Raw genomic sequence first — 18858 nt, forward strand, 5'->3', positions numbered from 1 at the left:
TTATTTCTTTTAATTTACCTTTCTTAGGAGAGGACTCAGATTTTGGTAAGTTTTGAAGATCTAATTCTTTGATGTCTTTTCTTGCTATTGAGTAACTGTAAAAAAATAAGGTTTTGTTATTATTTTTAAAGCACAGAAAAGCAAGCATTTGACTTAGAAAAACAGCAATTTCTGAAATTTTCAAGATTTAGCATCCACCTGCAGGGTCCTTTCTAACAACTAAATGCATAGCACACTTGTTATTGTAGTGTAATACAAGAGCAAGAATAAGTTTCCAATCTTTCTTTGAGATTCAGACATTAAAGTATCCTTAAATAATTAAGAAAAGTTTGTAAAGCTTCTTTATGTTCAATGTTTAAACTGCACAAATTTGCAAAAGTAAAAAAACACAAAGGCAAAAATCGTTTTCTAAACTGAAAATATTCACACGAATCAACAGCTGCTCTCCAAAGAGGAATCCAGCTAAGAGGGAAAGAACAAGTCCTCTATTTTCAAAATGCATTTCTAGGAACACAGAACAACAGTGAAGCCAATTCCCAGATCTGCACTGACAAACAGTTGATTTTGATTTTTAAATTACACAGCACAACATATGGAAGTTGCTCTGTTCTAAGGTTAAACTGAATATATTTTCTTTTCTTCTTTCATTATTTCACAAAATCTGGAATAAAACCTCAGGAATTAGAAGCTGCCATTTTCTGAAGTTAAAGCCACAATACCATGGGGAAAAAAAAAGTCAAACAGAGCAAGAGTAGATGTTTTACCAGCAGCATTCCACCTTCAGCAGATAAAGAGCCAGGCTTACCTAGAAGGCTGATGGGAAGTGTCTACATTAAGAGGCCAAAATGAATTAAGTCTTCAGGCACTTGGAATACATTTCAGCAATCAAGTACTCACAACCTACTCAAAATCATGGCTCTTAAAAATCACAAATTGTTCACTTTGAAAGGAGAGAAAGAGGGTGGCAGCTGGCCTTTGGCAGGGAAGTTTTTAGTTACAATATGTTGAGACACATGCAATGGGAAAAGAAATAAAGGGAAACACCTTTTAAAAAACCAGTCTCCATACTCATATAAATATATTATTCCTTAACTAAGATACACATCTCTGTCACTCCCTGTATTTTAAGAGGAGAGGATGGACCAACAGGATCTTCCTTTCTTTTTGCTGCAATCTCGTTCAGATTCTGTAAATATTTTAATTAACAAGTCTCTTTAAATTCTCTTCTTTATTGGAAAAAAGTAGATTAAGCCCTTGAAAGCTTTGCTGTTTTAACAGCAATGGACATCATGGTACTGGAGGTAATGAGTCCATCAGATACCCAAACTACTACAAGGGACACCCATAAAGACAGTAATTAAGACATTAATGAAAAAAATTTAAACCAAAACTCACACTACAAAGGACAGAAATGATCTAAAAAGTAAACACTCCTGGGTGTTTTAGGTTTTTTTTTTTCTTAAGTTGTTGGTATTTTTAAATGAAGCACCAAAAACTTTACTGATTCAAGGAATACTCATCATTCCACACAGTGGAAAGAAGGGTGAGGAAGCACAGAAGGAGATGGCTGGAAATGGACTGCGAAGCCAAATGTGTCCATCCAACATTACAGAACATTGTACCCTTCCCATTTGGAAGAAATAATGTCTTCAGCAGCAATATGTAATTAGTCTCCCATTTTCTCCCCTGTATCTCTAATAAAAGTGAGCCGTCACTCACAATTTGGAATCTGCAAAGGATCGAACCAAACACTGGTCCTTTTTCACGGTGACGTCGTCGTTGCAGCTCGGTGACACCACCTGAAGGGTCAAACAAAACACTGCTTTATTGAAAAAAAAAAAGCTGATCCTCAAAGGAAAGAAAGACAGCAAGAAAACTGCTGTTTTCCTGTTGATTATAATTTCCAGTTCTGGGAAAACAAACCTACTCCAATTTATAGTACTAAGGTCATCAGTAACAAATTTCAAGAAGTAATTTACCCCAAACTATTGGCTTGATATGTACAAGCCAAAAAAGCTTCAAATTTCATTTGTAAACTCAAAACTTATCTACTGAGGTTCCATCGTGGGATCCTGTTCATTCACTCTGCTTTTTAATTCTTGTTCACACAAAACCTGATTTAAGCATCTATTTAAAAAGTCACAAACCTACTTATTTTATACCAGTTTCTGATGTTTGGCATTTAAACTGAGACATAAGTTGTTTTTTTGGCTTGCTTGGGGTTGGGGTTTTTTTGAGGTGTGGATAACATAGGCTAGTGTGAAATCCAGCACATCCTTCCACAGCAGTATTATCTCTAAGTCTAAAAAAAGTGACAAAAATGTATTTGTATTACCAAAACCAGAACAAGTTTACACTTTGCTCTAGACCACACACAAACAGAAAACGTTACATGCAAATACATGGCCTCCAGTAACTTAATCCCCTAGTTAAGAACCATGTTAAATTAAAATCTGTCATTAATAAAGGGATATACAACAGTCAGAACATGTGCAAAACCACATTTTATATACAGCTGGATAAGCCAGTGTCAAGTATTCACCCCACATTACACCCCAATGTTCTCTCTAGAAGGGAAGACACTGGAGTCACACAAACAAACACAATCTTAAACTAAGTTAAAAGATTTTAACAACTGAGCTTGTTCCCCTAAGACTCAAAATAAAGGAGTACAGAGCTCAGTAAATAAAATCTGCAAGAATTAACGAACCAAACCTGTGTGTTTAATGCTCCAAAATACATTCTAATGGGTAACAGAAGATGTGTATTGAGCCTGTCTGACAATACAAAAAAGTTTACTACAGAAAGCAACTTTTAACATGTATATGTGTTTCTGTGCATATGAACAATCTGCAGAGTGTCTGCCTTTACAGTACAAGTCTACTTGGATTTATTTAATATTTATTTATTTCAGCAGTGGCAGTGAACAGCTGTACTGACAGTGAAATAAAAATAACCACCAGCATGTACTGCCAGAGTGACTGGCCACTGGTGCAAATGAAAGCATGAAAGAAAGGAGAATTCCACAAAATTGAAAGTCAAATGAAATATAACTGCTCTTAAATTGCCTGGGAGTGCAAATCCTAACACATCTTATTTTTAGAAGAAAAACATCATCCCATACTGATCATCTCACATGCAGTTTGAAAGACTTTAAAGCCATAAAACTGCAGCTTATACACAAGTGTTAATCTTTGCTTTCCTCCTCTCCACAGATACTGGAAAACATTTGTATTTTTAGCAAATACAGGAGCAGAGCTGAGCCTGACAACGTTCCCAGCTTTGCTGGAAAAGGAACTCACCAAAGCTGGATACCAGTCTGCCTTCTCTGAATTACAACTCACACTCACAACCTTGCCAAGCAACTCATCGTTGAGGCGCCTTTTATCTTCATCCTCTTCTTCACTACTCTCTTCTTCCTTTTCATCTTCAGTGCTAAGATATCAAAATGTACAAGATTTTTAAAGTGTGTGTCTGAAGTTACTACTTGAGAGCAAAACCAGCTTACAACCAGATTTTTCTTCCTGTTTTGCAAAGCTTCAAGGAAACAAAGTTAGAATTCTAAGAGCTGAAATTGCTTGAAATACACTTAAATATTAAGTGTTCTTAGTAAGAGGAATTTTGTAGAAATTCTTTCCAAGTATTTGTATTTTACAGTAGCATCATGCTGGAATTGGAGACTTGACTCAGGTTTTGACTGTGCACAGACATGAAACAAAGAGAAATGGTCTCTACCCTAGAAATTTAAAAGCACTTTTTTTTTCACTTTGTGCAGTGTAAAGGTTAAAAATCCACCATTTCTTATTAGATGAAAGAAGCACAAATGTTCTTAAGCAAAAACCCTTCAATCTGATAATATTGCCAACATATGATCATGTCTGTAGCACTCAAGTCCATAAGGTGTGCACACAACTCATGTGCTGGAGCATTCAGAGCTCTGCAGCTGCAATGGTGACAGCAAAGGAAAGGCAAAACTCACACAGGAAGAGAAGATCTTCTCCCTCTATTAGATTTCTTCCCAATAACTGGAGTTCCAAAGTGCTCTGGATTGGTTAGTGGCAGTTGGTCAAGTGTCTACATGGAAAAAAAAAGTGAAAAAAATTAGTTTGCAATATCTTCTTTTAAAAAAAAAAAAAAAAAAAGTGAATTAACTACTTAATTTTTATTCCATGTCCATCACTGTCTTACCTCACTTTCTGCAAAGTGCCTTTCTCCCTTCAAGCATAATGAAGTTCGTCTCAAGGTCCTTTCATCTCCATCATCAAAAACTAGGATGAAGCCAAGGAAACACATCAGCACGAGATGATCAGAGCTCAGCCCCAACTCTGCTGTTTATCTCACAGTCAAGAACATTCCCTAACACAGGACTTTCAGACCTCCATCTACTCATTCTTTAGCTCACAAGCAAAAGGAAGGTCAGTACTCAATATTCAGCCCGAGAATGGATTTTCACACAGAGTTTGAAGCCAGTGAAAACAAGGTTTTTGGGTGCAAGAGTTTAACTGGGACATTCTTCTTATCAATACACTGCACATTTCAAACCACAGCCACTGGCTGCCCACCAGTCACTATTATCCAACCATCTCTGGGGTTTGCCTGCTTTTGTTGGGATTTTTCTCACCCTATCCACTTATTTCTTACTTATACTGCTGTTTAATTTGTACCTTTCCAGCCTCCCTCTTGCCACAAGCAATCCCACAGAAAGACAAAGGAATGAAAAGAAAAACAACTGTGGGATAGTTTTTGCTACACTATCAATATTGTCTTACAAACACACCAGGACACTGGAAATGTGAAACTCTAAGTCTGACCAAATCATAAGGAAAACTTAGTAGACATCCTATTAAATCTCATGTATAAGTGACAGGAAAGCTCCACTGATACCCATCAATATACAGCAGAAGAATTTTGGCACATTTCCATTAAAAAAAAACCCCAAACAACAAAAATCTCTTGAGCCAGCACGAATATCCAATATAATATTTCTCAAATAACTAACTAGAACATTCACATTCTCACACTTTCAGATTAAAACCACAGACTGCAAAAATAACTTTATAAAAAGGTATGAATATAAAATTAATTAAGCTTGATAAGATAAGCTTTAAAGTCCTGAATCTTCAGAGTAGATACTGCTGTGATATGTTCCACTATTGAATTAGTTTAATGGCCTCTGTTGTAACACTTATACACACAAAGTAGCTCACTCTTCCCCCTCCAAAAATCTCAAACTACTAAACTTCCACAAATAATCATTTCAGGGGACAAATGGCTGGTGATTGGCAACAGGTAACTTCATTGAAAAAAAAGCAAACAGAACCTGATACTTGACAGTAAATAAATAGAAAGAACAAGGCTGGTTTATCTTCAATTTTGGAAGTTCTACCCATTTATTAAAACTAGTACAGCAGAGGGATGAATCAAGCAAACCATTCATAAACTAGATGATATACACCAGTTTTTCATCCATAAAAGGATAAAATGTTATAAATACTGAGGGTTGAGTAAAATACCCTCAGCAAAGTACACTAAAATTAAGACACATAAGGAAATTATGACAAGAGCTGTGTGAGATGTTTTTCTTTCCTCAACTATAACACGCAAATTAACTTAAGAAGTCACATAATTACATATTCCTGATCAATAAGAGGCAATGACAGACTGCAAAAGCTGTAACTGCAATTGCACAAGTGTCAACTTCATACATTTATATTTCATTTCCATGGACAAAACATGGAAGAAAAAATAATTTATGCTGAATAAATAAGTTTTCCTAATCATTCCTCAGACCAGAGACATTGAAGTGTGAGTATCCCTTCGTCCATGTTCTGTTTTACCTTGGAAATTTTCTTCCAGGACTAAACTTTCTCTCTGTCCCACCTGTCATTCAGGTTAAAAGAATGAACAGAGTCAAAGCATCCAAACCCACAAGAGTCTCCTGTAAATATATATCAGTGCTGCTCTGCAGGAGGAAACCCCACAGCACTATCATTCCCTTAACTTTGCCTTTTTTAAAAGATTAATAGAAAAGTGACAGTTAAATTTTGATTTTCTCTCTTGCTGGGAACAAGTAGGGGCAGAGGTGAAAGGACCATGAGGGGCTGTAACAGAAGTCACTGATATTTTTTGATATTTTAAAAACATTTCATTGCTTCAAGGATAACCCAAAACTTTCTTTGAGCAGGTAAGAGTTTCTGGATAATGTCACTCTGTACAAATTTGTGTTGTGGAAATGTGCAAAGCACCTGCAACTCACAGTGCAGCTGCACAACTTGGAGTAAAACATCTTTGCAGAACAACACAGTGCAGGAGAACAGCATAATTAAAAATATTTCCTCGGTTAAATTAGTGACCACTTGATAAATCCTCAATTCAGAAAAGATGGCACCGTTTTTCATACAAAAATATTCAATTATTTGAATTACTAAGCTGGGGCCAAGTAAGAAATCTCTCCAATAAATCACAATGCATCAAGTATTTTGTAACTGTAGCAACTCTGAACTTGCTTCTCCTCTAGGGAAAATACCTGATTGTGCCTCACTGAAAGAGTAATCAGAAACCTCACTGATAAACTCAGCAGCTTCAAAACCATAAACTAAGGAGGCCTTGTGGTTTCCATCTCACTTTTAAGAAAAATCTGCTTCACTGAAGTACTTTTCATGTTAGTGTGCCCTGTGCATGACTTTTTAATGCCAGTCCTAGAGGCTTTAGGGGAATATCTTTTCCAAGTACAGCATCACATCCTAAGGATTCTGTAAACATGAGCAGTGGAGCAGAAGGCACAGTTTTTGGCTCTGTGACACTCTGAAGCTGTGATAGCAAATGTGTCAGGAGAACTTAATACACTTTAAGCTGCAAATTCATTCCTCTTTTTAATCTCATCCAGAAGTAAAAGGCTGTTTAGTTGAAGTGCCAAGTGCTAACAAACAAACTAAAAAAACCTTTCAAATGACTGCTGAGTAACTTGTATTAATTATTTCATTCCTTCAGGTGTAGGGTATTGCTACAACTCCAAATTCTCCAATGGCAGAAACTGTAGAGGTTGTATTCCATGAGAATGAACATGACGGTGAATTCTGTCACGTTCAAGAGGGCAGGAAACAAGAATGGAAGGCAGGGAGATCCCTCCCATACACGTGGAGTGAAGTCACCAAGAGATGTGTTTACAGTGCCATGCTCCTCCTCTTAGGGGAAATTACAGTCCTGCCCTTCCAAAGGAACAAGTGTGAAAAAGCAGAAGCCCTTTAAGTTCTATTATTTCCTCATCTCATAGTGGGCAGGGACTTTTTGGGGAAACAGGGTGCAGGAGCTGAGTGCTGATTTCTGGGAATCCAGGATCCAAACCAGCCAGGGAACTCCACACACCATTTAACAGTCAGTGGAACAACACAAGGAATGATGAAAGAAAAGCACCATTTCTGCTGGGCACAGGCCTTCCTTCCAAATGTGCTCCCTGATGACAAGCACTGACAGAAGGGGAAAGGAGATGACTAAGCAGCACAACCTGGAGGAGCAGCTCTGTTACAAAGCCTGTTCTAGTCCCAGGAACAGAGTCCAATATGTTCCATACAGAGCATTTTAAAACAGTGACAATAAAACAGAAATGTTCAGAATTTTGCTGCATCCCAACCTTGTCAGTAATGACAGGAAAGAAAAAATTCATTTTTTTTTGTTTGTGGAATTCTCAAAAATGCCTCAAAAATGCACTAAAAGGTGCAACTTTAAACTCACTATTGGTGAGCAGGTATCTTCCATTCCCTGACTTTGGCAGACCCATTTATGCCATTAACAAAAATAATACTAACCCTGTCCTCACAAAATCAGTCTCAACATCAGTTTTCACTCCTATTAAGTATCATTACTATTTACTATTAGCAATATTAAATGTTTATGTAAATATTAACAAGTGGACTAATCCAAATCATTTTTAGGAACTGTGAAGAAACTTGACACAAAATACTACAGATCAGTTTAACTTGTTTATAAATATCCCCATGACTGAGGAGAAAAAAAAAAAAAGAAGACAGAAAAAGGAGAACAGAGCAGAAACATCCTCATAGTAGTTATGGTATGACTTACACACAGAGCAACCAGTGTTATTAGAACAAGGCAGTTCTGTGACAGACAAGTGAGCAGGGAAAACAACCCTCAAGGCTGCATCTTGCTAACTTCAAATCCAACAAGTTACATTCCTACTGCTGCCCAAACGAGGACAGATTCCCTACTGCACAAAAAGGAAACATTTCTTCTTGTTCCCCATCCCATTCTGAAACTTTTAAACCCACCAAGACAACAAAAGTCCATAGCTGTTCCAGTGTCACTGCATACACTGAATTATTTTTCACTACTGCCTGACAAAGTAGTGATTTGTGAACTACCAGAGATACTGTCTATAAATGCCTCAATAAATGTATGCAAGTTTAGCAGACATTTGGGTTTCAGCAGCAGAAAAAACATGGGAAGTCCCAAGAGTCGTGCAGCACTTGTTGAACGACCTTGTAGCCAAGGGCTGTTGTACTGATTCATCCTGGAAGAGCAAGATAACTGCAGTGGATTGTGCTACTGAGAGACTACACAACTCGGATTTATTGTTTTGTAAACAATCTTAAGTGAGCTTCAGTTCCTCTCACACAAATATATCTGAACTATGCCTGAAAATACAGAAGTGTGGTCTTTGAGTCCACACATAGAAAACTTATCACCTTCCAGACAAAACTGTGCTGCCTGAAACTGCTTTTTCTGAAGTGTTATGTTAGTCTTACTATTGTTACACATCAAGAGATTAGAGAGAAAAAAACTACCTCCTTGCTTTCCCTATAGTATTGTTTGTACACTATTTTTAAGTATGTTTAACACTCAGTTCACATTGAAACAGAGGTGGTTTTAAAACCAAAGGTTTGATGCAGTTGATTTGTATGTAACAAGGTTCTGTTGTTGCACATTTTCACCAGGAAATCTTGCTCCTCTACCCACAGGTTGTCTAAAACACACACAGGCACAAAACATGGTGCTTTTCTTTTTTTCTAGGTTCTCCAGAAAGCACCAACACAGGTGTTTTTATGTGCCACAGGTGCACTTAAATAACACATCCCAAGGAAGGGCTTCAGGCAAACAGAGGGTTTCCTCAAAATCCACTCAAGCAACGTTTGGAAGACAAAAAGAACAAATTCAGGGTGGGTCAGAGTGGTAGGAAACACCAGCTAAGAGGAGGCAGCTGGGCAGCTCCCCTGCCACACTTGTGGCCTGGGATTGCCGGGTGACGCACCCGCAGCCCGTGAGGTGACGCTGCCGTGACGTGGAGCTCGGCAGGACGCTGGGAACTGGTCAGACCAGACCCACGGACACCAGCAGAGCCCTGCACACCCCACAGAACCTCTGCTGCCCAGGGTCTGGGACAACAAACCAACAGGCCTCTGGGGGGGGTCAACTCAAGTGACTGAGGGGGCACTGAGAGCTTTCATCGCCCTTTGTGCAGGGATAAGATGCGGCAGAGCTCACAGATGTGGTGGAGCCAGAGCCAAGCCAATTTTTCAGGATCTCCACAAAGCATCAGAAGAGGAAAACTTCTTTTAAAAACAGGAAAATGTGGCTATAAATAGCTCCTGTTAGCAACCCTGCTCCTGAAGTCCCAGGACATCCATGTTGGTTCATTTGCTGATAAATATGCTTAGAATTACAAACTGGAAATACCAGAATCCACACAACATGAAGGCCAGAACCAAACACTCAGTACCTTTAATTTCTGTCACCTGCCCTCCTAAACACAGCGACACAAAGTGATGCAACTGAGACTTTACTTCATTCCCAGAACAACTCAAGCAGACTTCCCAAAACTTCACTTCCACAAGAACAAGCACTGGGTTAGTTTAACTCCTCTCAGCACACACTCACTCAGCATTCCCTGGGAACTGCCACAGCAACTACATCAGAGGAGGAAGTTCCCAGCAGAGGTACCAGGCTCACAGAGGTGCCTCAAAAGTGGGCCTGAAAGTCTCAAGTCTAAAACAATAATGAATCACCTCCCCTTTCACTCTAAACTGTATATAAACCCCTGATGCTGACAGCAAGGTCCGTCAGAAACTGTAAATGCCTCTCACTGTTTTGGTTTTTTCCTCTATTTCTTACTCTTTTCAGAGGGAAATTAGTGAAAGTTAACGTGTTTTCTCTTTCTCTCTTTACAAAAACCTTTCCATTATTAACTAGCAAAATAGAAGACTCAATATATTTCATCTGTTTTTTCCTTTTGTTCAAAGCTGGAGATATGGTAAAGGAGACCTAAGCACATCCAGATTACTGACCTGAGTCTTGTTAAAAAAGAGATGACACTTTGATTTCAATGGGGCAGTAAAAGCCAGGCCACGGTACCAGCAAGTCTCAGACCCTTGTTCAAACACTATTTCTCACTTCTATACAGGCATTACATCACTTCTGGTTCTGTGCAGAAGTGACACAAAAGTGTTTCCTTAAGGAACATCTATGCAAAGATTTCCTGTTTTCTGAAATTCTGGTAATGCTTGTAAGGCTCCAGAGTATGAGGGAAGGAAAATACAACTGTCATTTCAGACATTATTTCAGCATTTACCCGAAGCATTTTACAAGTTAACAGAGAATCAGGAGGATGGTGCACTCAGCGAGCCATAATTCAAACCTGGGTAAGCTGAAAGCAGATCTGACAGACCATTTTAATTCTATGCAATTATCACCTAACAATGTATTCAGCACTTCAAAAGCATCAATGCAGCACTTTCAAATCTGTAAATTAAGGAAGTTCAGTTTAAGTAACTGCATTTTAAAGATTAAAACATCACAGAAGCATTTAGGTTGGAAAAGAACTCTAATATCAGCAAGTCCAACTGAGCCATTTGTTAACCAAAGAATATAAACTCATATTACTGTCACTCCACTTTGGATTTGAGAGGACTGCCTTGTGCAATGGCATTTTAAACTTTCAGTCCAAAAGGCTTTTGATTCTTCACCTGCTTATATTGAAAAGCTGAATTTCAAAGGTGATTTCAAAAGTGTATCTAAATCACAGCTGAAAGATTCAGTACGACTAAATGGCCACATTAACATCATCATTATATAAAAAGTGAAAAAGTGACTCTGTGGGAGTTACAATAAAAATAAATCCTTATTTGTTCTGGGTACATGAACACCATTAATAGACAGGAGATACTGTTAAAATAGACAAACTGATAATCACTGTGGCTCTTGCATTATGGTGGTGGCAAAGCAGCCTTTTACTGCAACCTCAGCATTTCTACTGGCTCAATTTATTGACCAAAGCAAAATTGTTTCAGGCAACTTTTCTTCTTCCTTAGACCCCTACATGAAACAGAGAACCTGAACATCATCACCTCTCATCAGACATGCAGGCACTTTGTTTTGATGCATTTTTTAAATATCTGTACTTAATACTTTGAAAATGTCTGTATATATGACTGGTTTCACTGTATCAGTCTACTTTTAGATCACTGAGAAAGAGATGTGAGATAATACAGAAAATAAGTACCATAGGGAAAGCACAAACTACTGAAACACATGATTTCCATTTCAAAACATTTCAGGAAGGTATTCTATAAACCTGAAATCTGTCCAATCCACTTCCCTCTCAACTCTTCAGCTGTGACTGAATCAGTGAGACTGAAGCAGAGCACCCACCATCTATTAAAAAAGAACCAACTCAACTGTTGCTTCACAGCAGCCTAAATATACACCTCAAATCCATCCAAAACTTTCTACAAAGACACAGTGGAGGCAGCAGGCAAAAGATGAGGCTTATTTTTTACACCTCAACCTAAAACACTTCCCCAATTTTAACTGCAAAATAACCATGACACAAATTCGATGATCTGTTCTCTCTGGTCAGTGTTACCTGTGCTTTCAACACCAATAAGCAACTCCCCACAAACAACTCACAAAAACATTCCCAAGATCTAAATCCAGTGTGTTACAGTTCTATTTTCACAGTCACAGTGCCATATTACAGCACTGTATGTTCACTTACCATAAAATTACTTAATCCCTCCCCTGAGCTCCAGATTTTTACAGAATCCTACCAGTCTTAAAACATTTGTATATGGAAAACATTTTACACTCCCATTCTGCCTGTCAAAAATATTTTTGAGGGAAAAACAACGACAATAATTAATTAATCCTTTGGTTCGAGTTTCTGAGACACTGGACTTTAAAAAAATGTATGAAGTAAAAATCATGGCATGCATGATTTATCTCTTACATTATTGGGGGCAGTTCAACAACTTGTTAAATCTAAACAACAACCTACTAATACAGGACAGAACACTTAATTCACTGCTCAAATTTCCTGCTCATCAAGTAAAGATTTTTGGCAGAAGTGCACTGCTCAAAAGAAAAGGGAAAAAAAAAAGAAAATAAAAAAGAAATAAACAAGGAAAACCAGACAAAACTCATCCCCTGATCAGGGGATTTAAAGTTCACATGACAAATGCAGTAAGACAAATATGTCCTCTGGTCCAAACTCAAACAGAATTAGCTAAAAATGTTACTTTAAAACTGAAATAAGCTAGGAGTTTTAAAATGAAAATGCTAATTCATAAACCATGAAACTATTAGTGCAAGACTGTGCTTTTTCTTGTTGCTTCTGTGACAGAATGGTTAACCTCAAAAAATACATAAAGCCGAGCTAAAGGTCAGGGGTTGTTCCTCCAATGTGTCACATCACAGTACTGAACTAAGCACATTTTAAATCTTCTGCACTCCAAAATAACCCTGCCTTTCCTCCCTGACCTGACATACACTACAGTTTTACAGCAATGTTATAATCCTGAAGAAACAGGCAAAGAGCAGTGAGCTTTGTCAACCAGCTCAGAGTTAAAGCACACGCTAACAATAATAATCACACAGTGATAAATCCTTCCAAACTATCTGCAGAGCCTTATCCTGCTCCCACCAAAGATGGCATAACCTCACCTACTGCAATGGAAACACTGATCACTGAAAACAGCTTCTTTAAATCTTAAACAAGGGGTTAATGAACCAAAGTATTTAAAAGTTCATGGGATAGAAGACTCCTCAAGAGAGGATGGAAGGATATGAGGTAAAGCTGAATACATTTGGTACACGAGGCAGCCAATGAGAAACACACAGTTTAAATTTACAAGTACTAATCTCAAAAGCAATGCCCAAGAGCAGCATGTACAGGACAATTAACAGGAGCATGTTCCTTCTATGCTACTATTAGTGAATATAAGGCTCCACTGCTGTAAGGAAGCTGTGCAAAAAAGGGATGGGTGCCTGCAAATCTCCGTGATTCAAAGACTGTCCTTTTTTATTTGACTATTCACTATTATTTGATTCTTGTTGGATTTTGTCATTCTGCTATTAAAGCTGTTTCAGAAGAACCTGGAGATAAGAATTATTTAAAATAAGGAAATTTATGTTGCAATGAATTCTTGTTCAGCAAGAACAGGTCAACGTCGCTGACCCTGTATTCTGAGCTTTTTATTCCAGTAACTGAACAGCACGTGAGTCTCCAGCACAAGAAGCAAAGTATTTTTCCATTTCACTTCAGAGATAATAATTACTTGAAAATTACATTAAAGCAAATAGTTATATAAATGAATGTCTCCTCTTTTTTTTTTTTTTCAAGTGTGATATGTCGATTCTTTTCTTTAAAAGAAACAGATTCTCTCTTCTCTTGGTACTACCCATGTTTCTCCTGTCACAAGACTGCACACAGGGAAAGAAGGCTCCTATTTCAGTCACTCCCTACATGCCACGGGTTTTCAGCTAGAAAAGGAATTACAAGATTTATGCCTTAAAATCTGCAGAAATTATTCTGAATTTCAGTGAGTGCAACTGCTACCAGTGTAAGTACATTGTGTCTAATAAAATGTGATTATTCAGCCCTACCATTACCTGTGCAACCGACTCCCTGAACATTGAACAATTATTATCCTATTTAAAATGGATGACTTTAAAAAGTCCCCTCCAAAAACCACCTCAGCTCTCACAACACAGGAAGTGATTACTTACATTGTTACCTGTAATTAGGGATGTATTGTTCAAAGATGACAGGCAATAGGTGGGACACGTGGCTACTCACCCACAGTGTACCAGCTCGCGTCCGTCAGCTTGCTGATCACGGCTTCCTGGAAGGATCCATCGGGCATTTTGGTTTCAACCATTGCACCAACCTGCAAAAAGGAACAGCTCAAGGTCACCTGTGAGCTCAAAATCACCATGCAGGAAAGATTTAATGTTTAAAAACACTCATTTTAGCTAACTGCCACTTTCAAAGTTTAGTCACTTAGAAGGTAAGAACAGAAGTACGAAGGCTGAACTGCAAGTAGACACTAAAGCAGTAGGAAACTCAGACCATCTCATTTCCCCATGACTTACATCATCATAAGAAGTATCAGGAGGCTAACTGAAAACAAACATTCAAATTAATTAATTTAATTACTGATAAGCATGGAATTACTATTATTTTTTATACTTTAAAAACACTGCTAGATCAGAACACACTGGTGTTCTTGCAGGAGCTACAGAGAAAAGACAAATATAAGAAAGATTATCTTCTCTGAAGAGCTCAGTTTGCATTCCATGTTTATAACACAGCTCTGTATTTTAGCACACAACTGCTACATAGCATAAAAGCACAAATAAACACATTTTCATATAAAATACCTCCACTATTCTAAAACACTAAGTAATTGTATTTACTCTTGTCTAACGGGCTTGAACTTGACTTTGCACTCAAGTTCTCCACTACTTCTAATAAGTTTCAAAGTTTCATTATTTATAAGAAGTTTTGTATCTTATAAGACACAAAAATCACTTCAGGCAAAACTGTTCATCAAGTGCACGACACAGATAAGCATAAATAGCCCATAAAGCTACAACAATTAAGAATAATTCCTCAGAAGCCATCTGATGCAAAGGGATGAGGCTCCTTCTGTTGATTTCAAGCCTGGAGAACAGGTACCCACCTAAACAGCATCAAAATTACAAATCAATGATGTGATTACCAAAAGAAGCCATGCAATTATTATACATACTCTTAGAGGTCCTTTCACTTGGTCATCTTGCACTAACTGAGTTGAGTTGTCCCCCTTCAAGACCACCTGAAAGATATTATTCAACTTTGTAACATGCATCTGATTTCTTAACAGCATACAAAAAGCATTTGAAAATGTATTTGTAATAATAAAGATCTAATTTTCCAAATTATGATTATCAATCAACTGGACTCCAACATTATTGAACGGGAAACACTTGGCATGGACTATTTTACTGACAGGAAATCCCAAGTATCACACTTAATATTTATTCTGAAACATCACAGTTAAAAGAGCTGAGCAAATCAAACATCAGTCAATCCAAAGCAAAGGAAATATGTTTTTAGATACAAGTTTAGATATTGATGTAATCCAGGGTATACCTGGAATTTGGCTTCCAGATGAGAAGATTTAAGCAGGTGGTTTTTTCCCCTCTCTCTACTTCAGCTGTAGAACTTTATTGACAACACACTGAGTATTAAACTACAACCGAAATAAAACCTCTCTTCACTAAATATGTACCAACAAATCACCAAACTGATTGCAATACCAGCATTCCTGCTGCCTTGAACAAGAGGAAGTTTTCATGGCAAAGATGTGAATGAAAATAAGGATCAGTTACAGCCTAAGTAAACTATGTTTCTCCCCTTAAAACCCTGTGTTCCAGAAGGTAACAGTGGTGAGATAGAGTGAACATAAGCCTATGAAATTTAATAAAAAACCCAAAATTCTTATTTTTAGAAGAACCAAAAGTTCCATGAGCTTCCTTTCCACCCATAAAGATGTCCAGTTTTCTGTCTCCCCCAATATTCCCCCAAGCACAGACTCCACTGTAGCTGTGTTTATAAACACACCAAAAGAGCATCGATATTAACACACATTCAGGTTAATAATGCACTTTATGCTGAGATACAGTTTTAAATAAAAATGGCATGGAGATGAATACAGGTTGTCCTGCTACTCAGGAAAAGGCTACAGGACTTTTTGGCCTCCCTGCACTCTTGGCAGGCGTGCAGGGTGTGCCTACACACTCTTAATTACAGTATCAGGCTTAGCTTGTTAAAACTTCTATTGTTGTAACTGAGATACAGCGACAGGAATTTCCACCAAGTCACAGCAGCCTCATACACTTCCAAATCTTATCATGGAGTAATAAAGCATCTGATTCTAATGAGAAGAAGAAACTCCTACCTATTAACAGGCTAAATACTCCACCAGACCAAAGATACAGACACAAAATCAAGGTTGTCAGACCAGCACGGTGCTTCCTACAGAGCTTCTCATTAACACAGATTTCAAAGAACACAAGTTTCTCCAAGTCCTCATTAAGAACAGGGAAAAGACTCCAACATCTGAATTAGGGTTTTTTTTCTATTGATGAAAATCACTCTGATAAAGTGATATGATCTATATTTGTAACTGAAGAGGCTGATGGCTTGTTCTACTTGATTTAAGCATTAAAGCACAGGAAAACTTAGATGTGTAGCTAGAAGAAGCAGCTTTCATCTCAATTTGTTATGGGGGTTTGGGTCACTAATGCCTTATTTACATATCTTGGACAGTAGACACTAAAGTAGGAAGTGGGAAGACTTTGACAAAACAAAGCAGAAGAATTTCTATATTTACTTTGATACAAGTTAAATTCTTCACTTGCATTTAACTACGTTTTACTCTTTTTTTCCTACAGTGGCTTTTATAACAGCACTGCAACAGCAAATTGACAACTTTCTTTTTTGATTTGAATTTTTTTTTTTGGCAAAAGCCAAATGTACAAATGAGTATTAGATGCCACTACTATCCATGCACAGAAACTCAGCTCCAGCCAGGGCAAGTTGCTTTAGAAGCAGCAGCGAGATGATCAAAATTTAAAAAATATTACCTCTGACATTGCTAAAACCTGGTCTAAGAAACTAGTTAGTCATCTCTTGTGCTGTTGATTTATTTTGGCATTACCTTTTAAGTTCCAAGCTATAAAACTGAAAGTGTCAGTTGGAATGAAATGGAACTTTTGCTTTAGAAGAGGTTGCTCTTATTCCTTATTAGTCATGTAAAGCCATAATCCTCTATTTGTGACATCAAAACTTACTGCTGGGAAACTGATGCATTCAAAAACAAGACAAATGCAGTCAGGAAAGAAGAAGCAGGAAAGCTCATTTTCGTACCAGCATCTACTAATAATAAAAAATCAAGATCCCCCCCTAAAATAAAGCAAAAAAGAACAAACAAAAATCGCCCCAAACCCAAACAGCAGAACACAAAAAAACCCATGCAAGTGTTGCTTAAAATTCCCACGGTGAGCTGAGGAACGTTTCCTAATCTTCAGGACCGGGATCTTTTCTGCCAGCCCTTCCAGCACGAGGCTTTAAGGAACTGAGCAGCAATCCCAGAGAACTACCTTGACTTTCACGAGCCTTTTCACCGTCTTAATCTTGGCCTCGCAGAAGGCACCGCGGTACTTGGCACTGACATCAGTCCCCACTGTCAGGTAGGCAGGCTCATCTGCTGCCTGCAGAGACACAGAACACAGCAACAAAGTTTAGCCCTTGTTTATACTTTTACACATTTAATCCTGCATCTAAACTTTTGGACTTGTTGGCTTTTAATCGATAAACGCTGTCTGGACTGGGAATTGCCATCACAGAGTTCACCAAAAAGGAAAATCAAAAACCAACAAGCAAGTTACAGGAAGTTTTATCGTTGTTCTTGACACACACACCCCCCCTTCATTTTCATTGTCACCCTCTCACAGAAATATCCTTGAAGGTATTGAACTGCTATTTGGAACATCACCTTGTAAAAAAGCTAATAAAGGACTATTAATTCAAGTAATTTCTATACAAAACAAAACAATTTCCATTGCAAAATAACCCCAGTATAACAGACAGCTGTACTTTTTCCAGCTATAAGCAATCCAATGACACAGATTATTTAAAACGTTTGAGATTGGTGTCATCCCAATACTTCCAATTAAGTCTAAAACATTCTATATATAGGATTTCTTTCCTGGTGACTAAAAGGAGACCTCTAGAGAAATCTGTTGCAATCTTTCAGACAGCTATTAAACCCGTATTTTTCTTTCCTGGAATGCCTTTATCAAACCTTAATTACTCATGAGTTTTTAAAGAGATATATTTGTCATCATGTTTTCCTTAATCTGGACTTTAACACCTTGATACATTTCACTTCACTGCTCATTGCAGCTGATAAACAAGGACAAAATTACCACGTTGAACACGACAGGAAATCAGCACAGAATCTAAAACAACTGGCTTTACGTGCAGGGTTTTTTTTCAACTTGATATTATTTCTTCAACTCTGAAGGCAAATGAAAAAGTTTTTCTCTCTTTAGTAAATTATACTGCAATTGTTGAGCCTTTGTACTGAGCAAACCGGCAGCAGCAAAGGCGGGACAAAAGCTGTGGTTTTGCAAACTTGCCATAGCAGCTGCTGATACAGGAAGCGTTTAAAGACGGGAGCCCAAAGGACAACAACAACAACTCGGAGGCGACGGGGATGTTCCGAGCGCTCCTGCACGGCCGTGAGAGCTCCGGATCACCTGCCCCTCGCCGGGGAGCAGGAACAGCGCTCACGGCACACACCGAAACCCGCGTTATCCCACCGTGAGGAGACTGAGAAGCGACTGAAAATGAAACCTCCAGCGCAGCGGGCGAACAGGGCGGCGATCCCCGCTCCCGCCGGAGCCGCCTACCTTCATCTTCGAGGGTTATGTGAGGGATTCCAGCTCCGGGACTTCTCCTCGCACGGCACAAACACTGCAAAAAAACACGAGCGGGGGAGGTCTGAGGGCTGAGCGCCC

The 18858-nt window shown here is 38.3% G+C and overlaps 1 protein-coding gene across 3 annotated transcripts in view; it reads right to left on the reverse strand.

Moving 5' to 3' along the window:
- ARID4A (AT-rich interaction domain 4A) overlaps positions 1 to 18839 on the reverse strand; it is a 46377-nt gene extending 27538 nt beyond the window's left edge. For all 3 annotated transcript variants that reach the window (XM_018082729.2, XM_018082731.2, XM_018082730.2), the window contains exons 1-9: positions 18751 to 18839; positions 17437 to 17547; positions 15042 to 15107; positions 14087 to 14177; positions 4189 to 4268; positions 3980 to 4074; positions 3303 to 3435; positions 1720 to 1799; positions 19 to 95 (exon numbers count right to left, since the gene is read on the reverse strand). In XM_018082729.2, coding sequence (XP_017938218.1) covers positions 19 to 95; positions 1720 to 1799; positions 3303 to 3435; positions 3980 to 4074; positions 4189 to 4268; positions 14087 to 14177; positions 15042 to 15107; positions 17437 to 17547; positions 18751 to 18756 — 739 coding nt within the window. In that variant the 5' untranslated portion in view covers positions 18757 to 18839. The remainder of the gene's footprint in view (positions 1 to 18; positions 96 to 1719; positions 1800 to 3302; positions 3436 to 3979; positions 4075 to 4188; positions 4269 to 14086; positions 14178 to 15041; positions 15108 to 17436; positions 17548 to 18750) is intronic.
- Between the last annotated feature and the right edge of the window lie 19 nt (positions 18840 to 18858).

This window comes from Manacus vitellinus, unplaced genomic scaffold (genome assembly GCF_001715985.3).
Source record: "Manacus vitellinus isolate BGI_N305 unplaced genomic scaffold, ASM171598v3 scaffold_6_pilon, whole genome shotgun sequence".
In the NCBI taxonomy this organism is placed as follows: domain Eukaryota; kingdom Metazoa; phylum Chordata; class Aves; order Passeriformes; family Pipridae; genus Manacus; species Manacus vitellinus.